The 15,645-nt window shown below is 41.8% G+C and overlaps 1 protein-coding gene across 2 annotated transcripts; it reads left to right on the top strand.

Annotated features, from left to right (window-relative positions):
• The first annotated feature begins 4,878 nt into the window (after positions 1–4,878).
• Positions 4,879–14,894, top strand: sgms2b (sphingomyelin synthase 2b). 2 transcript variants are annotated; one of them, XM_048235797.1, is made up of 6 exons: positions 4,879–5,117; positions 8,901–9,587; positions 10,530–10,647; positions 12,504–12,657; positions 13,269–13,435; positions 14,004–14,894. In XM_048235797.1, the coding sequence occupies exons 2-6, from the start codon at positions 9,034–9,036 to the stop codon at positions 14,187–14,189; spliced, it is 1,179 nt and encodes a 392-aa protein (XP_048091754.1). In that variant the 5' UTR covers positions 4,879–5,117; positions 8,901–9,033; the 3' UTR covers positions 14,190–14,894. The 2 variants fall into 2 exon arrangements, with proteins under 2 accessions (XP_048091754.1, XP_048091756.1); XM_048235799.1 differs by lacking the exon at positions 4,879–5,117 and adding an exon at positions 5,638–5,818.
• The last annotated feature ends 751 nt before the right edge of the window (positions 14,895–15,645 follow it).

Here is a 15,645-nt window from a genome sequence, read left to right as displayed (position 1 = left end):
AATGAAAAACTGTGTGTGTGTGTGGGGGGGGGGAGCTGTTGGACGGTATCAACCCTTCAAGGTGTTTCACCTTTTGACAAATGGATTGAGTAAATAAAAGGAATCTTTGTGTGTTTGTGCGTGCGTGTGTGTGTGTGTGCGTGCTTGCGTGCGTGCGTGCGAGAGAGATAGAGAGGGAGAGAGAATTTGGCCTTGATAGAGAAGAAGAGATGAAGTTGTTAGTGGGGAAAATTAAGTCAAAATTGGCTTTGGAATGTGCAAATGCCCACCCAGAAAAATCAGAGAAAGAGCAAGAGATTGAGAGAAAGAGATAGAGAGAGAGCGAGAGAGAGGGAGAGAGAGAGAGAGAGAGAGAGAGAGGGAAAGAGAGAAGCAAAGAGAGAGAGAGGACTGAAAGTATGTTAAAGCCTGTGGGTACCATGTTTTTGGCAAAGAGAGTTGGAACTGATCAGGAATGTGTGTGTATGTGTGTGTGTGTGTGTGTGTGTGTGTGTGTGTGTGTGTGTGTGTGTGTGTATGTGTGTGTATTTGTGTGTCTAGTCACATTTACTATCTACTCCACCTGGAAGCAATTGAGCCCTTCTAAAACCTTCCCTTGATAAAGACAGGAAAGATAATCTGTCTGTGAGATAAAGAGCAGACTCAATCTGCCAGACAGGCAGTGTGTGTGTGTGTGTGTGAGTAAATGAGTGAGTGAATGTGAGTGAGAGTGAGAGAGTAACTGAGAGAGAACAAAACAAAAAAAAAGTTAAATACTGTAGTTGCCCTCTTCAACTGTTCCTGGGGCTACAGTAATAAGACACTCAGATATAATTCATCTAACCAATAATTATGACCGCCGCGCAGCAAAGCTATATAGGTTTAGTCAGATTTTTTTTTTCTTTTTTTTTTTCTTTTTCGCATGTCCAAATTTCCGTCCCGGGACACTGAAAGACCGGGGTAGACGAAACTTGGTGGGCATGTAACCCCACATGGATAGCATGGAACCATCGTTTTTGTTTTGATCTGTAGCCCCCGCTGGACTGCACCCCCCGAAAGGAGGGTAGGGCAGACACAGTTTTCTGTGAATATCTTGAGAACCGTAGGCCCTAGGATGACCAATTTTTTCTGTATGTTTGCCTCCAGGGGTCATGTTAACCCATTCCATGTGCACACATGTGCATAAACAGATACTGTACACACGCACACACACATACATTCACAGTAATCATAATGTGATGACACATACTCACACAGTAGACATATGTACGCATGCATGCACATGCACAAACACACATACGCAGGCAAACACACAAGCACACAAGCACACACACACACACACACACACACACACACACACACACACACACACACACACACACACCCACACACATAAACATAAACATGTACACACACACATGCACACAATTCAAGAATTTCTCAGAATTATGAACAGGCAAGATGGGGGTGGGGTTGTATAAAATGAATTTTACATGTGAAATCTATGAACTAATCATGTTTTGGTACTTGTTGTCTAGCAGATACCAGTGAGAATTGAGTGTGAATAATGCAATTTAGTGAGACAGTTAGAATCATATAGGCCTTTCAGCGTGATTTATTTTTGTGGAAAAAATGTGCTGGAATGGGCGGCGGTCATATTTTGTACCGCTCCTGGTTACATCAACTTCCAAAAGTGTTTGGTTGAAATAAAAGTTACAAAAAAGGTTGCTGACAAAAATTAATAACAATGTAAATGTCAATGATATTTGCATCTGGACAGAGCAAAAAAATACCTGGCAGCATGAGACAGCATGAGAAAAACAATGACAAGGCACAGAGTGTGCAATCAAAGCATACCGATCGAATTAAGCAGGTCCAGGTAGACCTGACTTCTCAAAGAAAAGAGTCTGTGTTAGTCATGGGGTCAAGGACTTTTGGATGGAACATTTTTGAAACAGCCTCCCAGATTATGTCCCCTGTGTTTTTGCTGGGACTATAGATGGGAAATTAAGTGATACAACAGATTGATACTTAAGTTGCACTTTAATTTAATTTGTGATCTTATTAATATGCACTGGAAACAGGGAAAACATGGGTGGTCCAGTTTGCTAGACCACATTACATTTGAATTACATTTGAATTTGCGTATGCATCAGAAAGTTAAAATAACATTTTTCTTTGGGCCCTAGATCCCCTCGGGGAACCGTGCTACTCAATCACATAAGATAAGCATAAAGCAATGCAGTAAGCAGGCAATGGAAATTATCCTATGACTTCACTCAAGCACCTTGCTGACACTATTTCCTGGTCGCATGGATTCCCATCAGGCTAAGATATCAATGCTGCCAAAAGGCTTTACTGTATATGTGTTTGTTAATGTTAGTTTTTCTCAGATACCAATGCAATTTATATTGGTTGTGTCTTTAATGACTTTTCATTTGTTATAAAAAAAATACTTTATTACCACCATGTGTTTGTCAGGTAGTGATATCAGTATCATTATCACTTTGATCTGGCCATTGAGGCATTTTCATATTTTCAACATCAACTCTATAAATCTGAACTCCCAGTTTATCAAACCTGTAATGTTCAGGTTGTATAATTAAATCAGAAGATCTGGTCATTTAATGTAACCTTAAACAATTTCATTGGAATTGTGGTTGGTTGTGTCTGCTGGGGCAGTTGGGGCAGCCGTGGCCCACTGGTTAGCACTCTGGACCTGTAACCGGAGAGTTGCCGGTTCGAGCCCCGACCAGTGGGAACAGCTTAAGTTCCCTTGAGCAAGGCACCTAACCCCTCACTGCTCCCCGAGTGCCGCTGTTGTTGCAGGCAGCTCACTGCGCTGGGATTAGCGTGTGTTTCACCTCACTGTATGCTGAGTGTGTTTCACCAATTCAAGGATTGGGATAAATGCAGAGACCAAATTTCCCTCACAGGATCAAAAGAGTATATATACTTAAATAGCCTATTCTTTTGGAAAATAGAAGAGCAGAGAAGTGTTAATGTAACACATTTCTTTCACATATTAAAATTGAGTACCATTTTAAATCAACTTAATTATTAGCTTTGTGGCTAACCCATGGAACAGGATGTTAGATATGCTATTGTTGAGACACTAATATTCTGCCTCTTCCAACTGAAGTCTGACTTATTACCTACTGTATCTTCTCTCCATGACACTATTTTAGGATTGCCTTAATGCTTGAAGCATTAAGGATATGAATAGCTGGCCACGGTGTAATTTGGATAAATGCATCAATTTGAATACAGCGGAACAGTCCCAGACCACACTAACCTCACAGAGAACTGGCTTGGCAGAGTCAGGCTACCAACAATAAGGGCATGTACTGTACATACATTTCCTATATTTGAAACTAGTGAAGGCATAATACAATTTTAATAGTAATAGGAAATGCAAACATGTAAGGTAAGAATATGTTGGGTACTAGCAGGGTGAAAATCATCTTGTGTTTGTGTGTAAAAGTTTGTACTGAGTTGTAAAATCTGAGGTCATGATGCTCAAGAAATCACAGAGACTTATCACAAATAACCTTCCTCTTCCCTCCTATACAAACAATTGTAGCAAGTACAATATATGTTGTTTGCTTCTCTACCACCACATCTCCCTCCAGTGGGGGTTTAGGAGAACTGCAATGACTCAGGGGTAAAAATGAATCAACACACACAGGGAGGATTTCCCATAGGAAAGATAGGACTATCACATACAAGAAATGGCGTGGTGCTCTCCTGTGATATATCAGCTATATCACTCTCTATGGTATTAGTATTCATAAGATAAAGAGAGAACAAGCCAGATTTAATGTATCTCTCTCTCTATTTCCCCCTCTCTCTCTCAGGATGGAGTCAGCCTTCCCCTCTAAGAAAGTGCTCTCTAGTGGAGCTTGAGAGTAACACCAGTGCAGTTACAGACCTCTTCTTGTAAACTGGGTGAGAACAGAAACCTGCTGGCTCATTTTCAGAGCCAAATCACTATGTTCTACATTTAAAACATAATTACACCATTAGTCAGCTGACAATACAATTATATGTCGGGGGTCAACATAACAAACATGAATAAGTTTATGACACATTCACTTGTTGACCTCAAACACCTCTATAAATGCAGATAGAAGCAAGAAAGGACTTTGGTATCTGCAGCCCCAAGAGAGTGGATATTGTATCGTGTCTGTCTGGGTGTGGTGTGTGTCCGCTCACATAACTTCAAAACTAGGCTCCCTATCCAATTAATTTAGAATTTTCTGACCAAGGTTACAATATCAAGGTTCTCCTATGTGATCAAGTGAATTGTAATCAGGCCCACCAGCAGCAAACCATACTCAGGAATGATGATGATGTAGATGTTGTCTTAGCCATATGCTGCTGGTGAAATCATAGACATAGATTGACATGGAGGGTAGATAGATAGATAGATAGATAGATAGATAGATAGATACTTTATTGATCTCCAAGGGACATTTAAGGAATAGGGTAGAAAGAAAGAGCAGGATGTAACAGCGCTACATACATCATAAACCAACCTACAGTATATTTCTTGTTTGCTCATAAATGGTAAAGGAGTTTATCATCAAACAACATTCTGATACCCATACAGAAAAAATGATAACGACCATGGGAATGACCATGCCAATGATGCCCCCAAGAGGTCTCATTCCAACAAATCTGGCCAATTTATATGAATCAAGCACTCTGGTAGAAGCGAAGGTCTCGTTCCTGAAATATTACAGCAACAGAGATCAAACAGTCTCTAAACATCGGTCTGTGTTTCTGTCTTTCTAGTGGTGGAATGAAAGACTCATATGGAAACCAAAAGAACCAACGACAAACAATGACTAACTACACAGGGGTGCGTTGGTTTTACCGGAAGCGAGGGGTGTAGCCTAGAAGTTTCGCATGAAGACAGGTGCGTGTGCGCAACAGAAGTAGGCGGGGCTGATTGTTCAGACGCGCAGTTGACGCTGTCGTCGAAGAGCTCAAGACTGAAACGGCTGGCAAAAAACGAACGAGATTAAGGACATCTGTGAAAGCTTTAAGAATCACTGAGATTGCCTACAAACTACAGAACCCGCACGTGAAGGAGGTGTAAGAATTTCCGAAAATAAGAATACGCTGTAGCCTAGGTATGTTACACCAATTATTCCTTTCTCAGAATAGTAATTCTGAATCATGATTTAGGCTGTATAGCCTCTTTGTGTATTAGAGGTAAGGGTCTGATAAATGAAGTTCTATCAAGTAACCTACCTTACCCTATAAGTTGTCCGATAGGGTCCATATTGAGTTTAGTGATCGAATTATTTCGCAAGAGATTCAGATCTCAGACAGGTAGCCCCATTCAGCTAGCATTTTACGTAGAATCTATGGTAGGTCTACTTATCAATCACATTTTGAGATAGCGCTCTGTTGTCGAATTAAAAGTTATTTAAATGATTTAAGGCCTGGCATCTCTTTGATCAAGGTAAAGAAAAAAAGTAATTTGTAACTTGCATGGTCTCTTTGTCACTGAGTAAAATACATAATGGAAACTGCTTTAGCTATACTACAGAAGAGTATCGGCGTGTTTTATTTTACTAGCCTATTTTTCGAGGTTGGCCGGTGAAGCACCCGATTTGGTTCCCCATGCAATTCATGTTTCCCCTCTAGGTCTTTACACGGAAGGTCTAGTCGGTTACCGTAGCTGAAAACACGGAAAACGCAATACAGAACTGTGAATACGCACGGTAACCTAGCAACAACGCAAGAACTTCAAAACAGTGGCGTAAAGGAAACAGGAATTCCGGGGGAACCAAATCGGGTGCTTCACCGGAAGCGTGCAAGTGAACAGGTGATTTACATCGCGCGCAATTTAGGCCTACCTGGCCGAAAAAGGACCAGGATGGATGGGGTGTTTTTCAACTTTTTATTTTTAGCATAAAATGTTTTCATTTCAGGTAGACATTGATCGTTGTTCCCTCATGACATTGCCTGGTTGCTGGTTTTTATATAGAACAAATCTTTGTCCTAATCAATTTCCTGGACTGGCGGGGTGTCTAGTTGCGGGTTATTGACGCACATGGCCTTTGTTTAGATATTTTCAGGAGCAGCAGATAAGTGGGTCCGAAGGTCACTGACAGGCAGTGGGTCAAAGCAAAAACACTGTCGTGGTTTTAAGAATAGGTTTGCGGATTTTGACAATCTAGTGGTTATGAGGTGGAAGGATGAATACCTGTGTGGGCGTAGCCTATGTAAACTAAGAGCCAGAAAAACAAGAATGTGTGGGACTAGACAGGTTTCAAGGTGTGGCCTCTGAGTTTACTCACGGGCAAACATTGCCTCCAGTGCAACTCAGACAGGGAGATTGATGATAAAGATTCAAGTCTTTAATGAGAAATGGTGGTCTGTGAAGTTCTCACTGAATACAGCTACACTGCATGCTAGTATAGGCAGAGACTTTCTAATGTGGAGACACAGCACTCATAAAAAAATATTCCATAGAAATGCATGGGGCTAGTTTGTCACGCCAATATGGCCGTTGTCTACACATATCCCACCCCTTCCTCGGCAAAACGTCGACATGTGAATACATTGAGCCAATCATGTGGTGTGATGTGAATACATTGAGGCAATCATATGGTGTGTTGTGAAGACATCGTGCCAATCATGTGTTGTGATCTCGCCGCTGGAGCAAGATTGGTGTCGTGAAGCCTTGCACACGCACAGTTCGACCCAAAGACTGTGCCCGATGAGTGCCCATAAAACGTTGGTATACACAAGGAAGTTTATTGTCAAGGAAGTTTAAGTATATGGCTGCCGAGTGGAGGGACTTGCCTAAAAGGACTTTGGTATAGGCCATTGAGTGTGCTGGCCCAAACTGTATTGATATTGATTGGATGATGAATTGAGTCAGACAGTAAACTCTAAGTGGGTCATTCCACGTCAGTTCAACCAGGGCCCACGCACTTAGGTCTCAAAAAATTCTGAAAAAATTACCAGGTGTACCTATGTTACCCAGGCGACACACTATAAAATTACTCTTATGTAAGATCAATACTTTCCAAGATGCAGCCAGTTTTACAGGGGAAGGGGGTGTCGATTTTTTGTTCGGGCTCTTTTTGTCAAAGTTCACAAGCCCACAGCAAGAACTAAACCATGTAGGAGGCTCAAATTTTGCATGCTGGTACATAAATAGAATAGTATGTAGCAAAATCGTCACGTTTGGTCTGGATAATCCTGCATGGTCATAGCTGTCCCTCAAAGTTGATACAAATTTTATTGGAGTTTTTGGCTGGGCTCTGTTTAAGCCTTCAGAAGACATATTTGTACTCAACATAGGCTCTTGATTTATTTTCTTTACTGAGATAAGTAGAAACACTCTCACAAAAGCAATGAACAGAAAAATAAATCCCTTCAGGGTCTGAACAGCAGACCTCACAAGTCTGAAAAATCATTTTGGTTATCATTTTCAGAGCACCCAAACACCTTGTGGGAATATACAAAGATTTTTTTTCTATTCTCCATGATCCCTACTTTTGAAAACACCAATTTGTTTTGTCTTATGCAAATCTTTTTTTTTATTTTCCACCCTTGAACATGGGCAAAATGCCCCATTGACGTCAATATGTTTTATATAGAGTCACCACACTGCCACCTGTGGTTGTATAGAGTAACCTGTGGTAGCTCTATAAAAAACATATTGATGTCAATGGTGCATTTTGCCCATGTTCAGGGTGGAAAGTGAAAAAGAAAGATTTGCATAAGATTCAAATTGGTGTTTTTAAAAAGAAAAGATCATGGAGAATAAGGAAAAAAATATTTAAAAAAATCTTTGTATATTCCTACAAGGTGTTTAGGAGCTCTGAAAATGAGAACCAAAATGATTTTTTAGACTTCTAAGGTCTGCTGTTCAGACCCTGAAGGAATTTATTTTCTGTTAATTGTTTTTTGTGAGAGTGTTTCTACTTATCTCAGGCTCTTGATTTATTTCCCTTACTATGTTGAGTAAAAATATGTCTTCTGAAGGCTTAAACAGAGCCCAGCCAAAAACTCCAATAAAATTTGTATCAACTTTGAGGGACAGCTATTACCATGCAGGATTATCCAGACCAAACGTGACGATTTTGCTACATACTATTCCTATTTATGTACCAGCATGCAATTTTATGTACCAGCATGCAATTTTGGCCTCCTACATGGTTTAGTTCTTGTGCTGTGGGCTTGTGAACTTTGACAAAAAAAAGAGCCTGAACAAAATCGACACCCCCTCCCCCTGTAAAACTGGCTGTATCTTGGAAAGTATTGATCTTACATAAGAGTAATTTTACAGTGTGTCTCCTGGGTAACATGGGTACACCTGGTAATTTTTTCAGAATTTTTTGAGACCTAAGTGCGTGGGCCCTGGTTGAATTGACGTGGAATGACCCAAGTGAAACTCAATCAAATGGGCCATATCATCTGCTTCATGCATGGGCATTAATCTGGTCCCAAACATCTAGATACAAAGTGTGGAAGATTTTGACTATTATGGAAATCATTGATATGTAATCCTTTAGCAATGCGTAATGTAGTAATGCCTTACGGCTCCCACACACAGCTGCGTTCCGTCAACGCATTCCAGTGGGTCTTCCCGACGGTAGCTATGCAAATGACTTGAAGTAAAACCGTAATGTGATTTGGTTGGTGCCATCCGTAGATTGGCTTGATTGGCCGGTGCCGTCTGTCGGTGCAGCAACAGCTGAACTCCTCAACGCGAGCAGCGGGAGAAACGCGACGCGACGGACCCACAATTCAGTTCGGCATGGATCACGTGAGCCCATTTAAAGTGAATGGGATGCGTCTCCAGCAACGCGATGCACGCAGCTGTGTGTGGGAGCCGTTAATGTTGCTTTGTTTGAATGTTGCATTTGAGTTTAAATGGTTTGTATTTACAGGTTGGCATCAATTGAAGGTAGACAAGACTAAAGGAACCAGAGTCGCAGGATCTACTTACATCGTCTGCGAGTGAGAGGATACGCACACGCTGGATTATTTCTGATTGTGTACACTGTACATACACACATACATATGGCAGATCCTCAACTTTTAGATGACCGGGACAGAGAAAGCAGCAGCAGCAACAGCAGTCAAAGTGGCGACCATGTGGAAGTCACCATAGAGACAAGAGCCCATCCTGCCCTAGAGACGGGCTCGCCCCCCAGCCCCCCGTCACCTGAGGACACCCTCGATGGTGGCCGCAATCATGGCACCTTCGCCCGAGCGCTGCGCGCAGGCCTGCTAAAGAAGAACCAGGACTATGTGCGCATCAAGATCTCCAGGGCCCGCAGTGGAGGCGCCAGCGGTCAGTCTAGGGGCCGCGGGATCCTCGCCCAGTCATCGGAGCCCCTGCCGCACGAGTGGTGGAAGACGGGCGTTGCGTTCGTGTACGCGTGCAGTTGTCTGGTTCTCACCACTGGCGTGATCACCATGGTGCACGAGCGCGTCCCCAGCCAGATGCCTCCGTTGCCGGACAAATTCTTTGATCTGATTCCCCGCATGCCGGGAGCCTTCCACGTAACAGAGATCAACGGCATGCTGCTGGTTGGCCTATTCCTCATGCAGTGGCTCTTCCTCAAACATAGGTACACACACACATATACACACTAGAGATCACACACATATACACACTAGAGATCACACACATATACAAAGAGACAACCATGAGTTGATATCATTGTTCATCACACATTTTCCCCTAAAATACACACAGCTACACAAACACATATAAGACCAATTTTCTCTCTCTCTCTCATATTCACACACATACCCCCACACCTGAAGTCACCCTCATGCACACAAGATACTCTTGTATCTTGATCGCCAGTGTGTTGAGTGACCAGTCTTTGTTGCCTCATGGCTGTTCTAGGAGGAACTATTTCCAACCCTTTCCAGTCCTGTATCCAACTCAGTACATATTTATATGCACACCTGTTTGCACAGTGATCATTGCCTCAGAGCTTAACAGAAGTACAGCTAAAAATCAAATATTTCACAGACGTAGAAGGAGCAAAGACTTAGAAAAGAAAACAAAGCAGAATTGCATGAAGTAGTGAAAAGGCAAACCAAAGTGTAATATTAACAAAGTGAGCAAGCAAGTGAAATATTGATGGCGAGTTCAAATGCAGGTCCCACTGCAGTGGTGAGACTAGACTTAAAATATGGGCAATTTAATGTTACTAAAAGACTGTTTATATAATGCTTGTTTTTGTTGAACTAAAGATGATGTTTAAGATCCTGTAATGTTTATAAAAAGCTCTTTTCTCTCGAATATACACAAATGAATCTGACCATACAGTATCCATAGTTTATTCTAATTGACTGATATTCTATTTGAATTGTAACTTAGTGAAACCTTTGAAAGTTGTCTGTGTTGCTTTTATATTTACGTTTGTCGTTTGTGTTTAATGTGTCCAAAACTTGTGGCAGGTTCTGTGTGCAAAGTCTGTTGCACATTTCGAATGTCACATGATTGCCTTTATATCAAGAAATGTTTTTTGTGTGTGTGTGTGTGTGTGTGTGTGTAGGGCTATCATTATCCGGCGGTTCTTCTTCCTGCAGGGGACTCTGTATCTGTACCGTTGCGTCACCATGTACCTCACCGTCCTCCCTCCACCTGGCTCTCACCTGAACTGTGCTCCCAAGGTAGGTGTTACCTTTTCCATGAATGATGGAGAATGACTTCTTCCTTCATTATTGTGCTGCTCTTTCTTTCTTTTTTTCTTTCTTTCATCACCTGGTAACCTCTATCCATGACAAAGAACAACTTCTAATATAACATTACGGCAATGATCTCAAAATAAGTAGCTTGTCTAATACCCCAGACTCTGATGAGCAGAGCATACCTTAACTAGGTACACAATCAAACGGCTCTCCTAAATGCCTTGGGGCAAGAATACTGTGTCATTTTAAGAACAGGCTTTTAAGAATGACCTCGCAAAGTTCAGTCAGGCAACTATAGTGACAAGTGGCCCATAGGACAGCACAGGGCATCTCAAGTGGCCCATAGGACAGTACAGGGCATCTCTGGCCTCTGGTGTAGTAGCATTTGCTGCACAGTACTAAATATTACTCAAGTCACACACATTTGTTTTAAATGAGATTATTGAATCAAGAGCTATCCTAACTTAATTACCCACATGGTTACAACATCTCCTCTCCTGCTGTGGTCCTCTGATGAGCGTCTGCTGTGTCGACCAGCCATTAATGCTAGCAGGTCAAATTCAAGACTCTCTTCCTCTGTGGTTCTTTGTTGGTGGAATGAGCTGCCTATTGTTTTGCGTTCCTGCGACTATTTTGCCTAATGTAGGCTTACAAACTTAAAATTGTTTACTGTTTGCAACTATTACAATGTTCTGTAAATTCAAGAGAGCCTGACAAATTCCACAAACATAACATGTAGTGTATTCCTTTATCAGACAAGTGACTTAATCCCAGCGCTCCAGCATAAACACACCCATGCTGCTGTGTTTGTTTCTATGGAAACCATATGTTACCAATAACTCATCCCCGCTGTGCTTTGACTGGCTAGACTAAGCTCTTTGTGACATCTGCTTCTATCTGAAAAGTTCAGAGATTTTCAGCTAGAAGAGCTCAGAGGGACCGCACAAAAAATGCAAAGCACTTTGAAAAAGGAAGCTGGGTGCAGTACGTTTTCCTCCAGGCGCTCTCACTTCATTGGGGAAAAATAAATGAATATGCCGTTGGCAAAAATATACTCTGAGGATGTATGCCCTGCAACTGTTTGAAATGGCGTTTTTGAATGTGAGGAGTGTGACTAAATGTGCCACGCCTACAGCCCCATTCCTATCAGGTATTTTATTCCCAGCCCACCTGTTCATGCAACTGGTTTGCTCTCTCCATATCAACCCACCACCTCCCCTCTCGCCTCCCATCCGCTCAGACTAGGAATAGCACAGGGCTGTACACATGCATCCTGCTTGAGTCCTGCCAGCGCAGTAGACTTCTGCACGATTCCTGCAAAACACTCCATGTATAACCTGGGTAGAGATCTCGCCAAACACGTTTTTCGCTTCCTTGTCTTTTTGCAAATTTGGACTCATGGACTGTTTGTTCTTTCTAGTTCTCACTTTCTTCATTGTTTTTCCTTTGTCATTGTCCTTGGGGAGTATTCCAAGTAAGTTAACTCCGAGTAAGTGGTAAACCTCCTAATAGAGGAGCTGTATGGCTTCATTCTCCTAACAAAACAATGTCATAGGGCTCTTGTTAGAGTAAGTGGTAAACATCCTACGTGTTAACTTACCCAGGATTGCCCTTAAACCACATACTTGGAATACCCCCCTGGTCCTCTTTGTTTGTTTGTTTGTTTCTCTCTCTCTGTCTGTACTGTATGTGTGTTTGTTTGTCTCTCTCTCTTTTTCTCTTTTTCTCTCTCTCTCTCTCTCTCTTGTATGTGTGTCTGTTTCTCTTGTTGGTTCTAAACTTTGTGACTGTTGTTAACATGATTCCTGACTGGCTCTGCCTCTCCCTTTCTCCTCCAGTTGTATGGCGATGCCCAGGGGAAAGTGTACCGTATGCTGAAGATGGTGTCCGGAGGAGGCCTGTCCATCACCGGCTCCCATATCATGTGCGGAGACTACCTGTACAGCGGCCACGCGGTCATGCTCACCCTCACCTTCCTCTTCATCAGGGAATGTGAGTACCGTTTGTCTCCATTCTAAACCAGTATACTGGTTTACACAGTACAAATGAAGGGTTCAGATGAAAAGCCTCTAAATGCCACCTACGTCAAAAATGAGATAAAGATGGTGAGTGAATGCTCTCCTCACATAGTATACGTTAATCAAATAATTTAACTTCAAAACACACTAAATAACATTCTCGTCCTGGTCTGAAATATCGATTTCTATGCAAAAACCTATAGGAACCGGATTTTAAATGCTCATTTAAAAGAAATGTGGTCAGACGGATTTAGAGGGTTTTGCATCTGAACTCTTCAAATGCAGCACATTGCTCCGTATGGTTATCTAGCTGCTCATTCATGGTTGTACTACAAACCTCTCGTGTTTGTACACCGGCCTGGCTCTGTAAATGGGAAGAAGTTATAAACAATTTGTCAAGCATGATAGGAAGTAGTGTAATTTAGTTGTTTTTTGATTCAACAATCATCCTTTCGCTAGAATGACAGATTGCCTTTAAACGCTGATTGATGCGTGGAATGTTGCCAGTCCTATTGATGATGCAGGTAACAGTTTCATTTCCCACATATCTGTGATAAGCTGATTTGGTGATGTCGTTGTTTGCAGATTCCCCACGCTCCATGTGGTGGTATCACCTGATTTGCTGGTTGCTAAGTGCTGTCGGCTTGGTCTGCATTCTGCTGGCACACGACCACTATAGCATTGACGTGGTGGTGGCCTACTTCATCACCACCAGAATATTCTACTGGTACCACACAATGGCCAACAACAAGGTAAGCACTGCCTGTGATACACACACACACACACACACACAAACAGACACACACACAGACATATTGTGTGCATACACATAGATACACATGCATGCAGATACACACATACATACACACGCACACATGTGTGCAATCTGTGCATGCATACATATACACACTCACACCACACACACATTGTGTGCATACACATAGATACACATGCAAGCAGATACAGTACGCACACATACATAGACTCATATGTGCATGTGTACACACACACACACACACACACACAGATTTAATTGTGGCATATTTCATCCCCACCCGACTATTCTTGGCATCAGTCCACCAAAACAGTCCAGACACACCCTGATAGATGTTGAAACACACTAATGCAAATGATTAAACCATTGATGTCATAACCACATATTATTTCAATTAGTGAGTTTGTCTAAATGTTGTTTTCCTGTGAGTCTACCTTCATTGTGGCCCATCATCATTTAACCATCTAACTCGCTATCTAGTGAGTGCCCCAAACAGCTCCTCAACAGTAACTTCATAGTTATTCTCTCTGATCATTTGCCTACAGGCCATGCGAGGGTCGCCACATAACTATCTGAGCAACACGTGGTGGAGCCCAATCTTCAACTTCCTGGAGCAGAACGTGCGCATGACGGTTCCCTGCACGTTTGCCTGGCCCATCCCCATCCCGACTTCCTGGTTTGAGAATCCGTGCCGGAGGTATTCTATAGTACAGAGCACACGGGGGGAGTGATCACTGCGATCACACAGAGATGTGTTGGAACACAAGTGCCCACACACACACACACACACACACACACACACACACACTTTTGCACCTTGTTGGCCACTATTCTTTACAGATTTGAACTTTGCTTACGAAGACTAAGGAAATGCTCTGCTGAAGATGCTGGACTAAGAAAAACAATTGTTGGAAGAAGTTTGAAAAAGTCTTTGAATCTGCCTGAGTCTGAGCTTGTGCAAACAGCCATGGAAATGCAGTCATTATTAGTGTTTTAGATGTCTTGGATCATGCTAAATACATACACACACAGGCTTGTATGGTATGACACATACACACACACACAGGCAGTTGTGACTTCAGTTTGGTACTGCAAGGCACCTCAGCCTCATTTAAAACTGTTACCATAGTGATGTGGGAGTTGTGCCACTAAGTCCACTGCCGGACAAAGCAGTGATGACTTCATGGAAAAGGGGCGGAGTCTTTCATGCCGCTACACGTCAACCAATAATGACCTCAGAATGCTGGCTAGGCCAGACGTTTCACGTCCTTGTGTGCAATGCACATGCTTTGAATTGTTTTACTGAAAAAGATGTTTTATGTTTGTTGGCTGTTTTATTTTCACTGATGTTTTTGTATGAAGTTATAATTAAGTTAAAAATGTTATAATTGCTTCACTTATGCCTTAATAATTAAACTACTATTTTTTTATAAGTATAACTATAAGTTATGTACGTTCTGTGGTAATGCATCAACGATATCAAACCACTTTCTCTCTTTCTTTATCCATCAGTCATTAGTTAAAGGTATACTACCGGTATGTAGTTTCAGGTGTTTTTGGTGCCTGTTGAGCTCCCCTTGGAGTCGCAATATATTTTACCCTGCCGTTGTACAGTAAATACCCTTCTAACACTTCTTCTCGTGGCTTGTTCCCCCTGTAAAAAAATGAAAATGCTTTTGTTGTGGAGGCGAAATGTTTTGCCTGTTGTTAATCCATCTCCAAAGAGCTATATCTACTGACAAGGTAATTCAAAAGATGTCTTCGGGTCGACTATTCTTGAAGTTGCATGGCTGGTTCTCTCATTAGCAACTCACTGCTATGCTGTATATGGCTTTGCTAGGTGAACGACTCCCCTATCACAAGTTTGTTTACCATCAAATTGGCTTCGTAAAAGTTATATTAAGGTGAAAATATTGCATATTGTATTTTAAAGCATCTTGCAGCATGATGGTAAAGTCTTCCAAGTATGATATATTCCTATCTTTAGAACATGATTTGTGTTGCTCGCTAGATGTAAAATTATTAGTGCTGTCAAACGATTACATTTTTTAATCACGATTAATCGCTGAATTCCTATAGTTAATCACGATTAATCACATATTTTATCATATGATTAAAATTCTATTATTTTGCATTTCTGAACTTTCCAGGAGTCCATATTAACAATTATGAATATAACCTCGGTTC

This window comes from Alosa alosa, chromosome 24 (assembly GCF_017589495.1).
Source record: "Alosa alosa isolate M-15738 ecotype Scorff River chromosome 24, AALO_Geno_1.1, whole genome shotgun sequence".
Taxonomy (NCBI): domain Eukaryota; kingdom Metazoa; phylum Chordata; class Actinopteri; order Clupeiformes; family Clupeidae; genus Alosa; species Alosa alosa.
This window is presented reverse-complemented; position numbering and strand designations above follow the sequence as displayed.

What these genes read in the sequence shown, in the direction of transcription:
- sgms2b (XM_048235797.1), top strand. Translation starts at nt 9,034, where the DNA reads ATGGCAGATCCTCAACTTTTAGATGACCGGGACAGAGAAAGCAGCAGC. An exon ending in TGGCTCTTCCTCAAACATAG is followed by an intron (nt 9,588 to 10,529) that starts GTACACACACAC and finishes GTGTGTGTGTAG; the next exon opens with GGCTATCATTATCCGGCGGT. An exon ending in CTTCCTCTTCATCAGGGAAT is followed by an intron (nt 12,658 to 13,268) that starts GTGAGTACCGTT and finishes CGTTGTTTGCAG; the next exon opens with ATTCCCCACGCTCCATGTGG.